A 22,848-nucleotide genomic window follows, 5' to 3' on the forward strand; every position below is an offset into this window, starting at 1 on the left:
AGGGGACGGGGTCTTCTGGTAGGGGGAGGGCAGGGCTGAGTTTGACTCTGTCTGCTCCTGGCTGCCTCAGCCTCTGCCCACGGGGCTTCTTCTCCACCCTTGGTCCTGTCTTGGGCAACATTGCCCGGTTCCACCCCGGTTCCCTTTCCTGAATGAAGAACTCTGACCTTCTCCAATGCCTGAAAAAATAGTGTGGTCACCCTGGAAGTTTCTCTTGGGTGCCCACCACACCAGCAGAGTCTGATGGGCTGGCAGCACCCTTGCTTCTCTCTTCCATTCCCCCTTGCATCTCTCTTCCTTTCCCCCTTGCTTCTCTCTTCCATTCCCCCTTGCATCTCTCTTCCTTTCTCCCTTGCATCTCTCTTCTTTTCCCCAGATGTCTCCTGGTTCAAGGGCCACCAACCTGTCTCTTCGTGGATGGGAGTGACAGTATCAATGGATGGGAGAGTTCTCCGCATTGAGCAAGCCCAGCTTTCTGATGCTGGGAGCTACCGCTGTGTGGCATCCAATGTGGCAGGTAGCACAGAGCTGCGGTATGGCCTACGGGTCAATGGTGAGCTTCCCTGGGCCTACAAGGTCCCTTGTCCAAAAAGTTGTCTTTTCATTCATTTGTCTATTAATCTGTCCATCCACCTGTCCACTCATCCATCCATCTACCACCCCATCCATCCGTTACCCCATCCATCCATCCATCCATCCCACCCATCCATCCACCCATCCATCCACCCACCCATCCATCCATCAACTCATCTATCCATCCATCCATCCACCCATCCACTCATCCACCCCTCCATCCATCCACCCATCCACTCATCCACCCCTCCATCCATCCACCCATCCACTCATCCACCCCTCCATCCATCCACCCATCCACTCATCCACCCCTCCATCCATCCACCCATCCACTCATCCACCTATCCACCCATCCATCCATCAACTCATCTATCCATCCATCCATCCACCCATCCACTCATCCACCCCTCCATCCATCCACCCATCCACTCATCCACCCCTCCATCCATCCACCCATCCACTCATCCACCTATCCACCCATCCATCCACCCATCCACTCATCCACCTATCCACCCATCCATCCATCAACTCATCTATCCATCCATCCATCCACCCATCCACTCATCCACCCCTCCATCCATCCACCCATCCACTCATCCACCCCTCCATCCATCCACCCATCCACTCATCCACCCCTCCATCCATCCACCCATCCACTCATCCACCCCTCCATCCATCCACCCATCCACTCATCCACCCCTCCATCCATCCACCCATCCACTCATCCACCCCTCCATCCATCCACCCATCCACTCATCCACCCCTCCATCCATCCACCCATCCACTCATCCACCCCTCCATCCATCCACCCATCCACTCATCCACCTATCCACCCATCCATCCATCAACTCATCTATCCATCCATCCATCCACCCATCCACTCATCCACCCCTCCATCCATCCACCCATCCACTCATCCACCCCTCCATCCATCCACCCATCCACTCATCCACCCCTCCATCCATCCACCCATCCACTCATCCACCTATCCACCCATCCATCCATCAACTCATCTATCCATCCATCCATCCACCCATCCACTCATCCACCCCTCCATCCATCCACCCATCCACTCATCCACCCCTCCATCCATCCACCCATCCACTCATCCACCTATCCACCCATCCATCCACCCATCCACTCATCCACCTATCCACCCATCCATCCATCAACTCATCTATCCATCCATCCATCCACCCATCCACTCATCCACCCCTCCATCCATCCACCCATCCACTCATCCACCCCTCCATCCATCCACCCATCCACTCATCCACCTATCCACCCATCCATCCATCAACTCATCTATCCATCCATCCATCCACCCATCCACTCATCCACCTATCCACCCATCCATCCATCAACTCATCTATCCATCCATCCATCCATCCATCCATCCATCCATTTCTCATCCATCCATTTATCCACCCAACCATCCTTTCATTCATTTATCTACCCACCTGTCTGCCCACCCATCCACCTGCCCATTTGTCTACCTGTCCACCCTCCCATCCACCCACCCATCTATCCATCCATCCATCTACTACTCATCTACCCATTCACCATCCATTCACTCATTCAACTACCCATTCTTTCCTTGATCCATTTTCTGTCCAACCACACTTATTGAGTCCATGCTCTGGGGCAGACACTGGACCTAGAGCCCTAAATAAGACAGACCTAGGAGCTTTCAGTCTAGTGGAGGACACAGCAATCAGATCATTCCCCAGAGTACTACTTGATGTCAATTGTGATAGCAGCTGGTGAACATGAGGTGCAACTGAGCACCTATAACAGGGCACTGATTTGGCCTGTGGAGTTCAGGAGGCATCTTTGACACTTGGATACCTACACTGAGGTCTCTGCCAAGGCCTGAGGTTATGAAGATCTGGGGAATTTGAGAAACTGAAAGGAGGCCACGGGGCCTGGGATTTACAACACTGAGAAGAGGGCCAGGATGGTGCTGGTGGCCATATGGAGGCTGGACCTCTTGGGCCTCATGGGCCATGGGAGAGGTTGGTTCTAAGAGCAGTGGGTAGCTGGGCAGAGGCCTGGGACCCTGGGCACCATGGCTGGTGCCTCCCAGATACAATGGAATCTTCTGGCTATTTTCTGCCAAAAGGGGACTGCCTGTAATATGGTATTTCATCTCACACCCCTAAGTTAGGAAGTAGCACTGTCCAGGGACCCTTGGTCCCCTCCCCATCCCCATAATAAATGACCTTCTGCTGACCAGAGGCCTGAGTGCGAGTGCTGCTTCCTGGCTGGTCAGCCTTGGGCAGGTGACTTCCCCTCTGTGAGCCTCAGTTTCCCATCTATAGAAGCCTCATGGTGGTGTTGAAAGGATGGAAGTAGCAGCCTTGGGGGCAGTGGAGTGGCTCAGAGCCCGTGTCTGGATGGCTGTCCTTGTGCTTTTGCTGTGGCTGTGTGCTCCTGCAGGGGTGCCCAGCCAGGGGCCCTGCCTGCTTTGCCCCAGTGGGGCTCAGCTTGTACCCCATGTCACCCCTGCCCTGCAGTGCCCCCTCGAATCACGCTGCCACCCAGCCTGCCAGGCCCTGTGTTGGTCAACACCCCTGTCCGGCTGACCTGCAATGCCACCGGTGCCCCCAGCCCTACACTGATGTGGCTGAAGGATGGAAACCCTGTGTCCCCTGCAGGGACCCCTGGCCTGCAGGTCAGTAGGGCTGGGTGGCCCCGGCTCACCTCCCTGCACCTCCCGTAGATGCTGGGAACAGAGGTCAGGCCCTGGGAACTTAGGGTGAGGGAGAAGCAGCGATAGCCCAGGGCCGAGGGCTGGAGGGAGGTGGGACTGAACAGAGAGGCTGGAGCCACACTGCCCAATGGTAACGATACATTCCATGAACATGAACCACCTACATCATTGTAAATGTTCTTGTAGCCACAGTAAACTGAGTAAAAAGAAACAGGTGAGATCAATGTTAATAATACACGTTAGTTAATCCAATATATCCAAAATAGCTTCATTTCACCATGGGATCAATACAAAATAATTATTGAGATATTTTATATTCTTCTTTTCATATTAACTCTTTGAAGTCCGTGGCATATTTTGTACCTGGGGCCTGTCTCAATTTGGCCTGGCCACATTTCAAGGGCTCACTGGCCATGTGTGGCGAGTGGACAGAGGGGCTCTAGAGGACTCTTCCTGAGGTCCAGTGTCATTGCCAGCTGGCAGAGGTCCGGAGGCCCAGATGCAACCCTGGGTTTCCCTGCATCATGAGGGGCTCTGAGTCTGGGGCAGGCTGTCCAGGCGTGCTCGGCAGCAGGGCCGGCTTGGGCAGGTGGGGTTCTGCCCCTTGGGGCCTGCAACAGTAGGACAGTTGCCTAATTTGGGCTTCCCCCTGGGGTCACAGGTCTTCCCTGGGGGCCGGGTCCTCACCTTGGCTAGTGCCCGGGCCTCCGACTCTGGGAGGTACTCCTGCGTGGCTGTGAGTGCGGTGGGCGAGGACCGCCAGGATGTTGTCCTGCAAGTCCACAGTGAGTCTCAGACTGGGAAAGCCATGTGGTTCAGAGCAGCGACTCCAAGGAGATGGGGTGGGGGGCATTCCCAGTCACTTCCAAAGGGAAAGAGGCTGGGTGGATGGAGGAGTGTCCACCTGAGAACAGCTGCCTTCCAGTAGGAATCAGTGAGATCCAGAGACCTGCCCTGGAGTATGAGCTCCCGCAACGGGTGGGAGGGTGGGCAGGTGGCCCCGCATAGCCAGGAGCTCTGCCCCATGTTCAGGGAGATGCGGAAGGGGTGTGAAGTAGCAGGAACAGCGTGGAGTGGTGGTTAGGAAAGCCGGCTCTTGAGTGTCACTGACATGGGGTTCAAACCCTGCCTCTGTGACTTTGAGCTGGTCACTTTGCTTCTCTCGGCCACCATTTCTTCATCTGCAAAATGGGAAGAATAGCACTCACCTCAAAGGTCACCATGGGGACTCACTAAGCCTCTGAGCTCATGAAGCTACTGTAACCACAGTAGCTTATTTTTAAATGTCCTCCTCTGGTTTTTTCTGGGGCTCTGTGGAGGTATAAGAAAGAATGCTGGGATCTGGGCATGGTGGCTCACGCCTGTAATCCCAGCACTTTGGGAGGCTGAGGTGGGTGGATCACTTGAGGTCAGGAGTTCGAGACCAGCCTGGCCAATGCAGTGAAACCCTGTCTCTACTAAAAATACAAAAAATTAGCTGGGTATGGTGGTGCGTGCCTGTAGTCCCAGCTACTCAAAAGGCTGAAGCAGGAGAATCACTTGAACCCGGGAGGTAGAGGTTGCAGTGAGCTGAGATCATGTCACTGCACTCCAGCCTAGGCAATAGAGCCAGACTCTGTCAAAAAAAAAAAAAGAAAAAGAGAGAGAGAGAGAGAGAGAGAAGGAAGGAAGGAAAGAAGGAAGGAAGAGAGAGAGAAAGAAAAAGAAAGGAAAGAGAAGGAAGGAAGGAAAGAGAAAGAAAAAAGAGAAGGAAGGAAGGAAAGAGAGAAAGAAAGATAAAGGAAGGAAGGAAAGAAAGAAAAAAAAGAAAGAAAACAAATGAACATAGTCTTGGGCGGGAGGTTATAGGAAGGATTCGATTCTAGCTCTTTCCCTTTGCTGGAGTGAAGATGGTGGTTAACACATATTGTATGCCCAAGAGCCCCACCTGTGCCATTGGATTGAACCTCATGGCGGCCCCATCAGGTGGGGATTTTCATTATCCCCACTTTACAGACGAGGAGACTGAGGCCCAGGAGTGCAAGTTGCATCCCCAGGGCCTCGCATGGCAAGTGAGTGGTGGAGGGCAGGATTCCACCCCATGAGTTCTCCCCCTGGACCCTGCGTTCCTTCCTGCAAAGCTGCACTGGTTATTTTTGCTTCAGGGGCAAAAGGTGGTTCTCAGACCTGCTTTAAAAAAAATTTTTTTAAACAAAAATTTTAAATTTTAGGAAGTTTTGAGATAACTGTGGATAATTATAGATTCACAGACATCTGTAAGAAATAACACAGGGGGACCCTGAGTTTCCTTCCCCAATTTCCCTCCGTGGAAACATGCTGCAGAAATCTGGGATATGGATATCGTGACAATTTTACTCAGACTGGGTCCTCCGAAGCGGGACTGAAGGCAGAGGAAGGGTGGTCACTCCTGGCTGCTGCGAGTAGCTAGGCCTGACCCAGGGTGTGGCCCCTCCTTGCCAGCCCCACCCGTGTGCCTGAGGGAGCCCCTCTCCTGCCCCCTCCTGCAGTGCCCCCAAGTATCCTCGGAGAAGAGCTGAATGTGTCCGTCGTGGCCAATGAGTCAGTGGCCCTGGAGTGCCAGAGCCACGCCATGCCACCTCCTGTGCTGAGCTGGTGGAAGGACGGGCGGCCCCTGGAACCACGGCCTGGAGTCCACCTCTCCGCAGACAAAGCCTTGCTGCAGGTGTGCAGGCCCCCGGCTAGCCAAGCAGGCCTCCACCTCAGGCCAAGGGCAGGGTGGGGCCTGCAGGTGCCCCAGCTCAGTGACCTGCAAGCCCCTTTCCCCCCAGGGGATGGCGGACAAAACCCCAGGACTGGTTCCTCGGGGCCTCCCTCAGGGCCCCTGACTCAGCTGAGTGGCGCCAGCTGTTGGGTTAGAACCTTCCTCACCTGCCTGCTCCTCCTCCCACCCCCCTACACCTTGTGATATGATCATTCCCAACTCAGAGCACTGCCATTTGGTTTCCCCTCCTTCCGTTCATTCTTCAAAGCCACAGCCTAGCCCCAGCAACCCCATGTCAGGATCTGACCCCTGAGGACAGGTCCCCTGCACCCCACCAGCCTCATTCCTCCACCTTCTCTTCGGGTCTGTTTTCTTGGGCTTTCCAAAGAGGCTGGGAGCCGATGAAATGCAGGAGCAGGTCTGATCCAGTCACATGCCTCCGCCTTAGCAGATCTGGGCCGTGAAGGTCGGGAGGCTGGCAGGACTGCCATCAAGGGGGCCCTTCTCAGGCCCACCACAGGCACGTGCTTCTGGAAACTTCCCGGTGCAGCTGGTGGGGAGATGCTGTCACTGCCCCGTGCTCCAAGTGGGCAGCTTGGGGGCTCAGCAAGGTCATGTGACATGTTTGCAGTCACACAGTCTGTCCAGGGCTCACCCATCTCTGTGCTGTCCCCGCCCATGGGGTGTCTTTGCTCTCTGCCAGGTGGACAGAGCCGATGTGTGGGATGCGGGCCACTATACCTGTGAGGCACTGAACCAGGCCGGCCGCTCAGAGAAACACTACAATCTGAACGTCTGGGGTGAGGGTCTCCCGGGCTGGGCAGGGGGAGGGGGCTGCTGCCTTGATTGCGTCCCAGGACACAGCCCTCCTCCAGCCTGCCCTCGCCTTGCTCATCCCCTCCCCATCTCAGCCCCACCCCCACTAACCCTCTCTCTGCTCTGACTCAGTTGCTCCAGTGTTCCCCTCGAGGGAATCCCACACCCTGACTGTGAGAGAGGGGCACCCTACCAGGCTGTCCTGCGAATGCCGGGGTGTCCCCTTCCCCAAGATCTCCTGGAGGAAGGACGGTAGGATTGCTGCCCTCACCCAGCCCCACCTCATTGCCAGGCACAAGGAGGCTATGCCCAGTCCCCACTGGTTACCCCCACCCCAGAGCCTAGCTGAGATGGGGGGGTCTTATGCCTCGAGGGGGTGGGGATGCTGGTTACAGAAGTGATGCTTCCCCCAGCCCATCTCTACTCAGTCCCTGAGCCTGCAGGAGCCCCTGGTCCTGCTCTGCGAGTAAGAGCTGGATTGAACTTCAGGCCTCACTTCAGACGTCCCTTCTTCCAGGAAGCCCTCCCTGACTGCCAGGCTGGGACAGAGCCTCCCTGATGCAGTCCCTGTCACTTGTCATGTCACCCACATTAGTCTTTCTGTGTGTGCTCCTCCATTAGTCTGTGACCCCTGTGAGGCACCATGTTGACCACCGCTGAATTCCAAGTTCAGTGTATGGTACAAAAAAGGTGCTCAAAAAACATTTGGAATTCACTTCACCAATTTTTTTTTTTTTTTTGAGACAGAGTCTTGCTCTGTTGCCCAGGCTGGAGTGCAGTGGCACGATCTCAGCTCATTGCAACCTCCGCCTCCTGGGTTGGAGTGATTCTCCTGCCTCAGCCTCCTGAGTAGCTGGGATTACAGGCAGGTGCCACCATGCCCAGCTAATTTTTGTATTTTTAGTAGAGACAAGGTTTCACCATGTTGGCCAGGCTGGTCTCGAACTCCTGACCTCGGGTGATCTGCCACCTCAGCCTCCCAAAGTGCTGGGATTACAGGCATGAGCCACAGCACCCAGCCCATTTAACCAATATTTATTGAGAGACTGTACCAGGCCCTGTTCTAGGCACTGGAAATATAGCAGAGGATAAAACAGATCCCCACCCTCACAATGGGGGCAGTCAGATAATAAACACACAGTTAGTAAATGACTCGGTACCTTAGGTGATAAATGCTATGGAGAAAAATAAAGCTAGGAAGCGGGGAAAGATGTTCTGGGGGGTTGTAGGATTTGCAGTTTTAAGTTGGGTGGCCAGGAATGCTCGACCAAGCAGACTTGAAAAGCTAAGGGCTGAACATGAGAATATCACAGGGAAATGCACCCCAGGCGGAGGTAAGGGTAAGTGCAAGGGTCCTGGGGCAGGAATGCTGGTTGGATGGGGGAATGAGAGGAGGCAGGGAATCAGGGATGATGGAGGAGAGTGGAGCTGCCATTACCGAGATGGGAGACCCCAGGGGCAGATATGGTGGAAAGACCTAGCGTTTGGGGTGAATTAATCTTGAGACATCTGCTAAATACCTAGTGAGGTGTCAAGTGGACGGTGAGAGACAGGTGTCTGGAGCTCAGAGGAGAGGTCTGGGCTAGGAAGCAGCCTGGGAGTAGCAAGACAAGCTGAGGTCACCAGGACAGAGAGGGAGGAAGCAATGCCAGGTGGCCACTGGGTCTGCTTCCCTGATGGGACATGCATTGAGTCATGATCCAGCCCAGAGGTCTGCTTCTCTAGAAACAGAGGAGGAAGGGTTTAATCCAGTAGGTCGAGGTTGACAAATCCTCTTCCTCCAAGGGCTCTTCTTGATGCCAGGTCTACCAGTTGCCTGGTCACCCTCCTCAGGCCACTGTAGCTAAATGGATGATCATTCCTTCAGTAGCCTTTATTGAGCCTTGCTGTGTGCCAGGCCCTGGGGAGCCACTAAGGATCCCAGGGGGAGGCTGGTCGCGGTGGTTCACGCCTGTTATCCCAGCACTTTGGGAGGCCGAGGCAGTGGGTCACCTGAGGTCAGGAGTTAGAGACCAGCCTAACTAACATGGTGAAACCCTGTCTCTACTAAAAAATACAAAAATTAGCAGGGCATGGTGGTGTGCACCTGTAATCCCAGCTACTCGGGATGCTGAGGCATGAGAATCATCTGAACCCAGGAGGCAGAGGTTGCAGTGAGCTGAGATGGTGGCACTGCACTCCAGCCTGGGCAACAGAGAGACTCTGTCTCAAAAAAAAAAAAAAAAAAAAAAGGGATCCCAGAAGGAAATTGAGGCAGAGTCTGCCATTCCGGAGGGCTCAGGCCAGAGTAGGATTCAGATGGGGCACCTGTAGGCAGATCTGTGATGCAGAGAAGCCTAGGGGGATGGGGGGAGCTCAGAAGAGGCACCAGGACCAGAAGTGGCACTCATGGAAGGCTTCCCGGAAGAGGTAGTGTCTAAATGGACACCTGAAGGATGAGCAGGAATTGGCAAGAATGGGTAGGAGGACAAACTTTCCATGTGGAAAGACATCACGTCCTTGCAAATGCCCTGGACCAGGAGTTTCTGTTTTCCTGCACCCAGGTCAACCCCTCCCCGGGGAGGGGGCTGGTCTCCAGCAGGTGTCGGCTGTGGGGAGGCTGTTGTACCTGGGACAGGCCCAGCTGGCTCAGGAAGGAACATACACCTGTGAGTGCAGCAACGTGGCGGGGAACAGCAGCCAGGACCTGCAGCTGGAGGTGCACGGTGGGTGAGCTGGGCGGGGGCTGGAAGGGTCTGGGATCAGGGGCTGGCTGGGCAGGCACTGCCCCGAAATCGGAGCAAATATGGGGAAGCGATGGTGTGTGGTGCAGGCTTTCTCCTCCCTCACGTTCCTGGTGTGTGAGTCCGTTCTCACACTGCTCTAAAGACACTACCTGAGACTGGCTAATTTATAAACGAGAGGCTTAATTGACTCACAGTTCCACATGGCTGGGGAGGCCTCAGGAAACTCACAATCATGGCGGAAGATGAAGGGGAAGCAAGGCACGCCTTACATGTCGGCGGGAGAGAGAGAGCCAGGGGGGAAGCACCAGACACTTATCAAACAACCAGATCTCCTGAGAACTGATTCACTCACTCGCTATCAATCACAAGAACAGCATAGGGGAAACCGCCCCGATGATCCAATCACCTCCCACCGGGTCCCTCTCTCTGCACGTGGGGATTACAATTCGAGATGAGATTTGGGTGGGGACACAGCCAAGCCATATCACCTGGCATTTTAACTGCCCCTCCCACACAGCTTCTCACTAACCCGAGCATTGGGGGTGGGGGCCGCAGCACATTCCCTAAGGGCCCCCCAGTGGTCCAGAGGAGAAAAGCCACATCTGAAACAGCTGGAAACCCGAAAGAACCATGAGCATTATGTGAAGCTCCTATATATGATGGAAACCTAAAGCCCTATCTACTGGTCCTGCAGTGATGAAATGAAATCCCCCAGCCTCGTAAAAATCCTGCTAGAAAATAAAACCAGGAACAGTGCTGTTCAACATCTTGAGGAGAAACCCACCCGTAGAATAATTTCCCACCCCTAACCAGTCCCAACAACTGTCGAAGCTCCAGGAAGTCTCTGGTTTTTGAGGAAGAAAACCCGTCACACTTCCTGAAAGGGCCGTTCCCCACATAGCAGGCCTGCCTGTGACTCCCAGGCTGTAGTAGCAGTAGGGTGCTGTTATGACCCCATTGTTGGGAAGGAAAATGGAGGTGAGGTCACGAGGTCACACAGCCAGCGATGGCAAGGGGGGAGGGTGTGTCCCTATTGGGCCCGGGGTAAGTGTGTGGTGCCCGGTGGCCCCAGCAGCTTTCTCTGATGGGCTTTCTCCCCACCCCAACAGTTCCCCCTCAGATTGCCGGTCCCCGGGAGCTTCCCACACAAGTCTCTGTGGTCCAGGATGGAGTGGCCACTCTGGAGTGCAACGCCACAGGGAAACCCCCTCCGACAGTGACATGGGAGCGGGACGGCCAGCCCATGGGGGCTGAACTGGGCCTGCAGCTGCAGAACCAGGGTCAGAGCCTGCATGTGGAGCGAGCCCAGGCTGCCCACGCTGGACGCTACAGCTGCGTGGCCAAGAACCTGGCTGGGAGGGCAGAGAGGAAGTTTGAGCTCTCCGTACTGGGTGAGGACTGGCAGCTGCTGGAGGAGTTGGGCTGAGGCAGATTAGAGTGAGCAAGGCGGGTTCAATCTCCAGGCACAGCCCTCAGGCTGTGATCCTGGGGTCACACCTGTTCTTTCTGGAGTCAGGGCTCTAATGAGAGCTGCTGGTGGCAGGGAGCCACCAACACTGCTCTCAAAATCAGGACTGGTCCCAAATGGCCCCAATTTCCCCCAATTCGCCTCTCCTCCCTCTCTCTCTCCCTCTTGGGTTTACTCTTCCTCTACTCTGTTCTGGGCACTGGGGAAGTAAGCAGTCCCTGTCCTGCATGACTGGTATGTGATGGGGAGAATTCAGGGGCTTGTGAGAGACCAGGAAAACCTTGAATACTGTTGGGGCAGGTCAGGGCAGCCTCCCAGAGGAGGTGCCCTTTAAGCTGGACCATAAAGGGTGAGTAGGAGTTAGGCAGCTGCTAGGTGAGGGGAAGCACGTGCCAGGCAGAGGGTGGCTGGGGCAGCCTCATGCATTCCATCATTTACTGAGCTCCTACTGTATGCCTGAAGGATAATTCAGGGTGGAGACAGGGAGTGGTAAGAGATAGGGTGGGAGAGGTGGGCGGGGATCAGTTTAGGGAGGGCGCCCCTCACCGTTGCTGGGATCTCGAGCCTCACCCAGATATCCCCAACACCCCCACCCCCCTGGGTAGAGAGTGGCTTCCTTCAGGAACAGGTTCCTTCAGAACTGCAGCGTTGCCACTTAGCTTCCACACGTGGATTTAGGAAGCACATCTGGCTTCGCCTTTGCACTAATTCCAGTCCCACTGGCTCAGCGCTTGCTCTGCCCAGGTACTAGACTGGGCGCTTTCATGTGTTCCTGTTGAATCCCCCAGCATCCCGCTGAGGGCTTGGGGAGACTGAGGCCCAACGAGCCTGCCCGACTCCAGAGCCCAGCCTGTGGCACCATGGGCTCCCTCCTAGGTGTCCTCACTTTAGGGGGAGCAGCTCTGCTCTCGTCACTTCTGCTCCTCAGACTCCCCCAATTGGGTGGAGTTGGGGGGCAGTCAGTGGGGCTGGGGAAGGAGCATGAAGAACACAGCCCATATCTGCACCCTGAATGTGGCTTCTTCTTTGTGTCCAGTGCCCCCAGAGCTCACTGGAGACTTGGACCCGCTGACCAACATCACTGCTGCCTTGCACAGCCCCTTAACTCTGCTCTGTGAAGCCACGGGGATCCCACCTCCAGCCATCCGCTGGTTCCGAGGGGAGGAGCCTGTCAGCCCCGGGAAGGACACCTACCTGCTGGCAGGTAAGATACCAGCTAAGGTTGGATCCTGGGAATCAGGTCGGGCTCTCTGCCTCTGACTCTATCCATTACATGCCCATGACCTCTGACTCTGAGCTGGCAGGCCTGGTTGGAATAATCATTCCAGCTGCTGGTCCCCAAAGAATGCAGCCCAAAACACTAGTCAGGTGAGGTGCTCCCGGAAAATATCATGGATTTAGATAAATTTGGAAAAGGCTTCCTGCTCTGCTCATTTAGAGAACCACAGTGAACATTTGCATAGCAAAGGTTCTGATAAGTCCTGCAGAAAAAAAAAACAAAACTTTGGCACTTATATATAACATCCCACAGAACAGTAACAAGTTTTGGATGTGCTGATCTAAGCACCTTCTCCTCTGAATATTTATCCTCCTCATAAAATGGGTTTGTGAGGTTCTTGCTGGTATACAAATGAGGAACTGAGGCCCAGGAGTCTCTGTCCCATCCAAATCCTGCAAGGACTTCAAGGCCCCTGAGGCTATGCCTCAGTCACCCATTGGTTGTTCCACACAGCCCATGATGAGATGGCAAATACATTTCCTCTTGGGCATCACTTCTGAGCACTTGGTAAGAATTGCCGGGTGCATTCTGTGGATAGGATTTCAGAGACTGCATTGGGCCCAGTGGAAAGGAATGTGGCAATCAGTTAGTAATGTCTGCTCTGGGTGCAGTAACAGCAGTGGTGTCCTGTGTATCTGTCCTCCACACACTGATCTTGGGAGACCCTTGGGTTCCTCTGAGAGGAGCTGTCTCTCCCTGAGGATCCTTGGGAGGAGAAGCCCTTTTACCATGTCTGTCAGAGTAGAGCAGAGGTCTGCTGGGCCAGAACTACATAACCCATTGCTCTCCCTTCAGCTCCAGCCAATCCCCAGAGCCAGGGGTGGCCAGGGTGACAGATACTTCTTGCTAGAGCAGGGTCCTCAGATTTATTCTGGTACGTGTCTAATCTCCAGGCAGTTCCATCCATTTGTTTACCCTCCTGGGCCTCAGTTTGTGGATCTGAGGAACAGGACACAATGGGAGACAGACACGTACACGCCTAATTATAATGCCTTTTCCTGCTGGGCAGCAGGGGGCTCGGCTTGGGACGGAATGCTGCTCAGAGCCATGCTTGGGGCCCACGCCCCTCCCTCCCCAGGTGGCTGGATGCTGAAGATGACTCAGACACAGGAGCAAGACAGTGGCCTCTACTCATGCCTGGCAAGCAACGAGGCTGGGGAGGCGCGGAGGAACTTCAGTGTGGAGGTGCTGGGTGCGTTACAACCCCATTCTCATGGGTGCCCTATGAACTCTTCCCCACTGCCTGAGAGCTCCCAGAGGCAGGTCCCCAGACTCATGGCTCATGCTGTAGCAGGGGCCCAGCACAGAGAAGGAGGGAGAAGCTAAGCCTTGAACACTTTGCCTCATCAAAAACCTTTGTTCAAGCCTGGGCAGTGTGGTGAAACCCTGTCTCTATTAAATGTACAAAAATTAACTGGGCATGGTGGTACACGCCTGTAGTCTCAGCTACTCAGGAGGCAGAGGCTGCAGTGATTGTGCCACTGCACTCCAGCCCAGGTGACAAGAAACCTCTGTTCTGAGGCCACCATGGAACTTTCCAGAAACAGCAGGGACAATCCAAAGTGGAAGGGGGCAAATATTTTTGACACCACTAAGACTGCCTGCCTCTCATCAGAGTCTTCTTCTGAGACACTGGTACTTCCACCAGGCAGCAGGAAATGTTTCTTAAACTCACCACCCTATGGAAACAGGCATGGGATGGGGAAACTGAGGCACAAGAAACGGTGGGCTCTTGGCTTCTTGTTCTGTGATTGTGTAGCCTGGGCGGGCCAGCACCCCCCCAACCCCATCACTAGCCATTTGTCTCCCTGCTTCTCCCAGTTCCTCCCAGTATTGAGAACGAGGACTTGGAGGAGGTGATCAAGGTCCTTGAGGGACAGACTGCCCATCTTATGTGCAACGTCACAGGTAAGGGCCACATGATGTGGTGGGCTGGGAGAAGGGGTGGGAAGTCACCTTCAGAAAGGAGGGGATCCCTGGGGATCTGCCCACCTGCCCCAGCCCCACTCCTCCTGACTGGGGTCTCTCTACATCTTGGACTCGGCACCAGGTCCTGGCTCATCTTTGCATGTGTTCTTCCATCCCAAACACTCTTCCCTCTCCCCACCTCACTACAGACCTCAGCTTTCAGGACCCTCCACAGGGAGTCCTTGGCTGGCCCCTAAGGCCCAGTGGGCCACCTCCACTGGGCTCCCACAAGCCCCAGTGCTTCCCTGTCCTAGCACTGACCCACATTGGACCATAGTGGCCTTGTGGCATCTGAGCTTCTTGAAGACCCAGCTGCTGCCTTGTCACCATGGTTTCCCCAGTGCCTGGCAGAGTAGGCTCCCATTCATGCTTATGGGTTGAAGGATGGATGGATGCATGGATGGGTGGGTGGGTGGGTGGGTGGGTGGGTGGATGGATGGATGGATGGATGAATGGATAGATGGATAGGTAGGTGGGTGGATGGATGGATGGATGGATGGATGGATAGATGGATGGATAGGTGGATGGATGGATGGATAGATAGATGGATAGGTGGGTGGATGGATGGATGGATGGATGGATAGATGGATGGATAGGTGGATGGATGGATGGATGGATGGATGGATGGATGGATAGGTAGGTGGATGGATAGATGGATAGGTAGGTGGATGGGTAGATGAATGGGTGGATGAATGAATGAGGGTTGGATGGATGGATGGATGTGTGGATAGGTGCATGGATGGATGGATGGATGGATGGATGGAGAAATTTGTGGCTGAATAAAAGGATAGGTGGGTAGGTAGATGGATGGATGGTTGGATGGTTGGGTGGTTGGGTGGGTGAATGGGTGGATGGATGAATGGAGAAATGAATGGATGATTGGTTGAATGGAGGGATAGTTGGGTAGGTAGATTAATGGATGGTTGGATAGTTGGATGGTTGGGTGGATGGGTGGGTGGATGGGTGGGTGGATGGGCGGGTGGTGGGTGTGTGGATGAATAGAGAGATGAATGGATGATTGATTGAATGGAAGGATAGGTGAGTAGGTAGATGAATGGATGGTTGGATGGATGGATGGATGGGTTGGTGGTGTGTGGGTGGGTGGATGAATGAATGGATGGAAGGAATACCTTGTTTTTCTGTCTTGCCTGTCTATACTAAGCCATCTCTACCCATTCCTCAGTAAGGAGAAGGCAGCCAAATCACAGAGGAAGGGGCACAGGCTGCTGCTGCTTCTTGTTGTGCTTCATGGGCCTCTGGGCCGGGATGGAAAATTCACATCCCCTGATCCATCTGGGAGCAGCCTGTGACCCCTGGGCTGCCCTAGTCCAAGCCTGCCAAATTGTCTCATTCTCTGCTCTGCATACAGGCCACCCACAGCCCAAACTCACATGGTTCAAAGATGGCCGGCCTCTGGCTAGGGGAGATGCTCACCACATCTCCCCAGACGGAGTCCTCCTGCAGGTCCTCCAGGCAAACCTGTCCAGTGCTGGCCACTACTCCTGCATTGCAGCCAACGCTGTTGGGGAGAAGACCAAACACTTCCAGCTCAGTGTCCTGTGTAAGTTTTGGGCATCTCCTGGCCACCGCAGGTGCTGGAGGGAGGGAGAAACAAGGTGACTGGCTCCTTACAGACAACTTCCCACAAACCATTCTACTATTTTTCTTCTAATTCTCCGAGTTTGACAACAAAAATCATATAGTGACTCTATTGACGGAACATTTATTATGGGCCAGGCATTTCAACAGGCCTGATTGATTGAATCTTCACAATGACACTAGGAGGTGGGAGATGTGCTTGTCTCCATGTCATTGATGAAGCCCTGAGGCTCAGAGAGGTGACAAGAGTTATTGCCAGGCCCCAGGGTGGTGGGTTCACAACCAGGCATCTCTCCATCTCCTGAGGACAATACATACCTACTATTCTGTAAGCCTGGAGAAACAGAGCATCTATCAAATGAGAGGGGCATAGACCAGCTTAGAAAAATCTGTTTCTAAAATGCTGGCAGTTAAAAGGAGAGTCCCCTGCGGGGGTTGAAAGAAGAAATCTTGGGGCCAATGAAAGCAAAGCTACTCTACTCAGTGGGGAACAAAGCCCCCCAACTCCCACTCCCCCCTCAAACAGAATTGAGAAGCCTCTGATTAATTGGTAGAGAGGCTGGATGTTGAGAAGCTATGGGGAAATGGAGGCAAAAATTATTCAGCTTTCCCTTGTAGTATTGCTTAGCGTTTGGAAAGCCGGGCTCTGGGTCACCAGGCCTGAGTTCAAGCCTGGCCACCCCGGGCATGGGCTTCTCTGAGCCTCAGTTTCCCATCTCTGTAATGTAACTGACAGAAGTACCGAGGCCAAGCACCGGGGTCTGAGGCTTTCCTGGTCCTTAGTCTAGGGTCAGGGATCTCTGCTCACAACTGCCTCCCTGGCCCCCCATTACAGTGGCTCCCACCATCCTGGGAGGGGCCGAGGACAGTGCAGATGAGGAGGTGACCGTGACTGTCAACAACCCCATCTCTCTGATCTGCGAGGCCCTGGCCTTCCCTTCCCCCAACATCACCTGGATGAAGGACGGGGCCCCGTTTGAGGCCTCCAGGAACATCCAGCTGCTCCCAGGTGACGCCCTCTGGGGGGAAGGAGGGAGGGAACAGGTGACATGTCATCAGAATTGGAGGAGAGGACCTGTGAGCCTGTCCTCATGCCTGGCATGAGGCTGCAGATTCGGGGTGACCCTGGCCACTGGCCCCCACACAGGTACCCACGGGCTGCAGATCCTGAATGCCCAGAAGGAAGATGCTGGCCAGTACACCTGCGTGGTCACCAACGAGCTCGGGGAGGCCGTGAAAAACTACCATGTGGAAGTGCTCAGTGAGTCGGGGACCCTGGGGCACAGCTGGGTGGGCAGAAGACTGCCCGGGAACCTAGGGGCCCAAGCACCTGAGCCACCCTTGGTGCTCCAGGGGGTCTCCATGTGGCATATGTCCTCTGACAGTCACCGGGCAGCTAGGGCGGGCTCCAGAGGACACAATGAGGAGAGAACAGTGAGTTAGGGCTCGTGCCACTTGGGCTCCCAGACCCACTGCAGTCCTAGCTTCCTCCTGCCACTTCTGCTTTGGAGTATAAACAGAGGCTCTGCAGATTGAGACTTGGGACCCCCAAGGAAGTCCTCTGAGGTGACCCCAGAAATTCCCTTGCCTCAGACCTGCCCCATCCTATAACTCTTGCAGACAAATGCTCTCTCCCTTAAGTGGACAGCCAGGAGCAGGCTGGCTTCCAGGATCCCTGTGTCTCTTGGGCCGGCCCCCATTTCTGAGGCTACCCCCAGGACCAGGGTAAGCTCAGGGTTTCAGCACCCATCCCCCAGCTCTGCTCTCAGACCCCTCGTGCTTTTCAGTCCCCCCTTCCATCTCCAAAGACGACCCCTTGGGGGAGGTCGGCGTGAAGGAGGTGAAGACCAAGGTCAACAGCACCTTGACCCTGGAGTGTGAGAGCTGGGCTGTGCCCCCGCCCACCATCCGCTGGTACAAGGATGGACAGGTGAGTTTGGGACCCCCTGCGCAGCTTCTGGCTCTCACCTCTGCTTCCGGCTGGTTCTGCTTGGAACCTTCCAGAAAAGGCTTCCCTTAAAGCACTTAGCCCTAGAGCTGGTCCGGGCCCCAGTCACCCTTTATTTATTTTATTTTTATTTTTTTGAGATGGAGTCTTGCTCTGTCACCAAGGCTGGAGTGCAGTGGTGCAATCTTGGCTCACTGCAACCTCTGCCTCCTGGATTCAAGCAATTCTCCCTGCCTCAGCCTCCTGAGTAGCTGGAATTACAGGTGCTCTCCACTATGCCCAGCTAATTTTTGTAATTTTTGGTAGAGATGGGGTTTCATCGTGTTGGCCAGGTTGGTCTCGCACTCCCGACCTCAGGTCATCCGCCCGCCTTGGCCTCCCAAAGTATTGGGATTACAGGCATGAGCCACCGCACCCAGCCTTTATTTTATTTTATTTTTTTATTTTTATTTTTGAGACAGAGTCTCGCTCTGTCACCCAGGCTGGAGTACGGTGGCACGATCTTGGCTCACTGCAGCCTCTGCCTCCTGGGTTCAAGTGATTCTCCTGCCTCAGCCTCCTGAGTAGCTGGGATTATAGGCGCCCGCCACCACGCCTGGCTAATTTTTTTGTATTTTTAGTAGAGATGGGGCTTCTTCATGTTGGCCAGGCCGATCTCAAACTCCTGACCTTGTGATCCACCAACCTTGGCCTCCCAAAGTTCCGGGATTACAGGTCTGGCCACTGCGCCCGGCCATATTTTTAATAAAAAGTTGAACTCTTTGTAAACTTTAAACTCTACTATTTTCACCCATGTGTGGCCCTTCTCATCTTTATGCTCTATGGATTTGGTTTTATAAACGTCTCAGGGTGTTCTTGTCACTTTATGCTGCATTTTTGGAGAATGTATTGAGAAGTAAGCACATTTGTCTCGCTGCTCGTGGCCCCTCATTTCTGATCTCCCTTCCCCCGACCCCCTCATCCTCCTCACAGCCCGTGACCCCCAGCTCGCGGCTGCAGGTCCTGGGTGAAGGGCGACTGCTCCAGATCCAGCCCACACAGGTCTCAGACTCGGGGCGGTACCTGTGTGTGGCCACCAATGTGGCTGGCGAGGACGACCAGGACTTCAACGTGCTCATCCAGGGTGCGTGGCGCCAGTGGGCCAGGGGTGGGGTGTCGGCCAGTGTGAGGACATGGCGGGGCTGGCCCTCCGCAGGCCCCCACCATGTGTCCTGCAGCTCACGCGCAACCCGTGGCATCTCCCACTGGCTCATCTCAGCAGCCCAGAACGGCACCCTGCCCCAACCCCTCTGCCTTGAGGGACCAAAGTCAAGACATGAGGGCTGTGGCCCCAGACCACAGAATTGAGTGGTGGAGCCTGGAATGGTCTGGTTGAGCCAGAACGCCACGCTCTTAGCCCCTCTGCCAGATGCCTCTCGCGTTGTTAGGGAAACCTGGGGATTCGCTTCAGAATCTCTGGTCGAGAGTAAGCTGAGTGGCGGCCTCAATGGTTGAAACTGCTTGTGGGTACCTGGGGCTCATTATGTTCTTCTCTTGCTTGCGTCAGTGTTTGATGTTTTCCTTTTTAAAAAGTGAAGGAAGGAAAGGAGGGAGCCGGGAGTCAGAGAAGCTGGGAGGGAGAGGCTGGGAGGCTGGGATGAGGAGGCTGGGGAGGAGGCTGGGAGGCTGGGATGAGGAGGCTGGTAGGCTGGGATGGGGAGGCTGGGAACAGGAGGCTTGGAGGGGGAGGCAGGGAGGCTGGGAGGGGGAGGCCGGGAGAGGGAGGGTGGAAGGTAGGGAAGGGGAGGCTGGGAGGCAGGGAGCTGGGAGTGGGAGGCTGGGAAAGAGAGGCTGGGAGGCTGGGATGAGGAGGCTGGGAAGGGGAGGCTGAGAGGCTGGGATGAGGAGGCTGGTAGGCTGGGATGGGGAGGCTGGGAAAGGGAGGCTGGGAGGGGGAGGCAGGGAGGCTGGGAGGGGGAGGCCGGGAGAGGGAGGCTGGAAGGTAGGGAAGGGGAGGCTGGGAGGCAGGGAGCTGGTAGTGGGAGGCTGGGAAAGAGAGGCTGGGAGGCTGGGATGAGGAGGCTGGGAAGGGGAGGCTGAGAGGCTGGGATGAGGAGGCTGGTAGGCTGGGATGGGGAGGCTGGGAAAGGGAGGCTGGGAGGGGGAGGCAGGGAGGCTGGGAGGGGGAGGCCGGGAGAGGGAGGGTGGAAGGTAGGGAAGGGGAGGCTGGGAGGCAGGGAGCTGGTAGTGGGAGACTGGGAAAGAGAGGCTGGGAGGCTGGGATGAGGAGGCTGGGAAGGGGAGGCTGAGAGGCTGGGATGAGGAGGCTGGTAGGCTGGGATGGGGAGGCTGGGAAAGGGAGGCTGGGAGGGGGAGGCAGGGAGGTGGGAAGGGGAGGCTGGGAGCGGGAGGCTGGGAGGCTAGAATGGGGAGGCAGGGAGGCAGGAGGCTGACAGGCAAGCTGGGCGATGGATAAGTGTTCAGAACCAGGTTTTGCTACACAATGCCCATGGAGTGTCCTGGCAGGAGGAACACCTGCTCTGGGCTGCTCATACCCTTTTTCATCTCCGGTGCTTCTGGCCACCAGTCCTCTAGCTCTGGCTCTGTCATGAACTGGTTATGTCACCTGGGGACAACCTGGGGATGACACGGCCCCTTCCAGGCCTTAATTTGATCCTTTGTAAAATGCAGGTGATCAAAGCAGATGACCTTGAGGGCCCCCCTCCATTTCTAAAGCTGATGATTTTGTGCCTCTATGCTCTGATAAACAAACATCGGCTGAAGCTTAGTATCTGGCTTCCAACTGTGAAAAATATTTCCATGTTACAGGGAGTCTTTAGCGTCCATTAGACATGAGCTGATTAGGGAATGAGCCTTATCCTAGTGCCCAGCACATAGTAGTTGCTCAATAAACACCGGTTTAGGGAGTGAGGGAATTTAACAAATGCCCTGACCCAAGGGAATGGCTCAAGTAATGGATTTCCGCACCTGGGAGAGGCTGGGACGAGAATCTCCGTGAGCAGAGGTGCATTCCCCACCCCTCTGCTGTGCTTCCTAAGGGCTTTGTCTCCCCCACCCAGTGCCCCCCATGTTCCAGAAGGTGGGTGATTTCAGTGCAGCCTTCGAGATCCTGTCCCGGGAGGAGGAGGCCCGGGGCGGAGTCACGGAATACAGGGAGATCGTGGAGAACAACCCAGCCTACCTGTACTGCGACACCAACGCGATCCCACCCCCGGACCTCACCTGGTACAGAGAGGATCAGCCCCTCTCAGCCGGGGATGGGGTGTCTGTGCTGCAAGGTGGGTCAGGGGTGCGTGAAGAAAGTGGGCGCTTTGAGCTCTCCTGTGTGCTGCCTACTGTGTGACCTTAAGCAGAGCACACAACCACTCTGGACCTTAGCTGCAATTTGTAAACTGGGCTCCAAGTTCTTTGCCTGTGTGAAGGCAAAGACTGGATTGCCTTTTGCCTCTGGTTTATAGAGCAGAGCCTCCTATCATGGGGCATGCCCTTCTGGGCTTCAAGATCTGTAATGTCCTTAAATGATCGGCAGAAGCTGCCACTTTCTCTGCAGAGGCAGCTGGCTTCTTTGTTAATCGTCAACAAAGCACATGACCCCAAACGCTGACGAAGCTCTAGCTGGGCATTGAAGGGCACACTGTGGTGGCTGAACTCATGTCTTTTGTGTCTGGGTTTTTTTTCTTTTTCTTTTTTTCTATTTTTATTTTTTGGGACGGAGTTTCACTCTTGTTGCCCAGGCTGGAGTGCAATGGTGCAACCTTGGCTCACTGCAACCTCCACCTCCTGGGTTCAAGTGATTCTCCTGCCTCAGCCTCCCAAGTAGCTGGGATTACAGGCATGCGCCACCACGCCTGGCTACTTTTTGTATTTTTAGTACAGATGGGGTTTTTCCATGTTGGCCAGCCTGGTCTCGAACTCCCGACCTCAGATGATCCACCGTCTCGGATCGGCCTCCCAACATGCTGGGATTATAGGCGTGAGCCACCACGCTCAGCCAGGTTTTGTTTTTTCTTTCACCACCTTAAGTGGTATTTGTTTATTTAAGGTAATTTAGTTTTTTTAAGTAAACCTTTTATTTTAGAATAATTTTTTGTAGGTGATTTTGACTTAAAAGGCTTCAGGGGTGGGGCTTAGAAATGCCCGGCCCGCCTGGCTCATGAGGGAAGCCTGGGTGGTCTCTCTGTTTGAGATTCGAACTGTGTCCTGCCAGAGATGGGCTGGCAATGGGGCTGGTTTTGGGGAGAAGTGGTCAGTTGCACAGGTCTCCAATGAGCAGAATCAGACCAGGATTTCTACTTTGGTGCTTGCGAGAAAAGGAGGTGGCTGGGCGCCGTGGCTCACACCTGTAATCCCAGCACTTTGGGAGGCTGAGGTGGGAGGATCGCTTGAGCCCAGGTATTCAAGACCAGCCTGGGCAACATCGTGAGACCCCGTCTGTACAAAATATTTTAAAACTAGCTGGGCATGGTGGCATGTACCTGTGGTCCCAGCTACTCAAGAGGCTGAAGAAGGAGAATCCCTTAAGCCCAGAAGGTCAAGGCTTCAGTGAGCCGTGATCACACCACTGCACTCCAGCCTGAGTGACAGATCAAGACTCTATCTCAAAAAAAGAAAAAAAAAAAAAAAAAAAGAAGGAGGCCTCTTGCAGATCCAGGAGTGCAACTCTTACTGAACACTGTTAGTTCCTATTAGAAACCTCTGGACGGACCCCTTAACCTGGCCACTGACCACTGATAGTCCTGGGTGCACAGTAGGCTCTGTCACCTGCTGATCCCGATCAGACTCTAACCATCAGCTAATCCCAACCAATAGCTGAACCCAGACCACAGCCACCAACTGCCCCCCAGTCCTGCCCACTTACCTCCAACCCTACCACTCACCTCTCACCCTGACAACTGACCTCTAACCTCTGTTCTCTAATCCTGAGAAAATAGGTGTCATGGTCACAGCTGACCTGAATTCTTACCCTGACCTTACACTAACCTCAAACATCAACTGACCCCTACAATGCCACTGCTGCCTCAATCCTGGCCACTGGG

At 54.7% G+C, this 22,848-nt stretch overlaps 1 protein-coding gene across 1 annotated transcript in view; it reads left to right on the plus strand.

The window, feature by feature from the left end:
* Positions 1-22,848, plus strand: part of HMCN2 (hemicentin 2) — a 170,223-nt gene that overhangs the window by 94,377 nt on the left and 52,998 nt on the right. Inside the window, exons 38-54 of the mRNA XM_055351348.2 lie at positions 377-553; positions 3,090-3,247; positions 3,948-4,071; positions 5,794-5,969; positions 6,712-6,808; positions 6,957-7,076; positions 9,368-9,529; positions 10,660-10,941; positions 12,055-12,222; positions 13,376-13,489; positions 14,119-14,205; positions 15,635-15,826; positions 16,700-16,873; positions 17,012-17,125; positions 17,652-17,794; positions 18,785-18,935; positions 20,872-21,090. Of these exons, the coding sequence (XP_055207323.2) occupies positions 377-553; positions 3,090-3,247; positions 3,948-4,071; positions 5,794-5,969; positions 6,712-6,808; positions 6,957-7,076; positions 9,368-9,529; positions 10,660-10,941; positions 12,055-12,222; positions 13,376-13,489; positions 14,119-14,205; positions 15,635-15,826; positions 16,700-16,873; positions 17,012-17,125; positions 17,652-17,794; positions 18,785-18,935; positions 20,872-21,090 (2,658 nt within the window). The remainder of the gene's footprint in view (positions 1-376; positions 554-3,089; positions 3,248-3,947; positions 4,072-5,793; positions 5,970-6,711; positions 6,809-6,956; positions 7,077-9,367; positions 9,530-10,659; positions 10,942-12,054; positions 12,223-13,375; positions 13,490-14,118; positions 14,206-15,634; positions 15,827-16,699; positions 16,874-17,011; positions 17,126-17,651; positions 17,795-18,784; positions 18,936-20,871; positions 21,091-22,848) is intronic.

Source organism: Gorilla gorilla, chromosome 13, assembly GCF_029281585.2.
Source record: "Gorilla gorilla gorilla isolate KB3781 chromosome 13, NHGRI_mGorGor1-v2.1_pri, whole genome shotgun sequence".
Classification (NCBI taxonomy): Eukaryota; Metazoa; Chordata; class Mammalia; order Primates; family Hominidae; genus Gorilla; species Gorilla gorilla.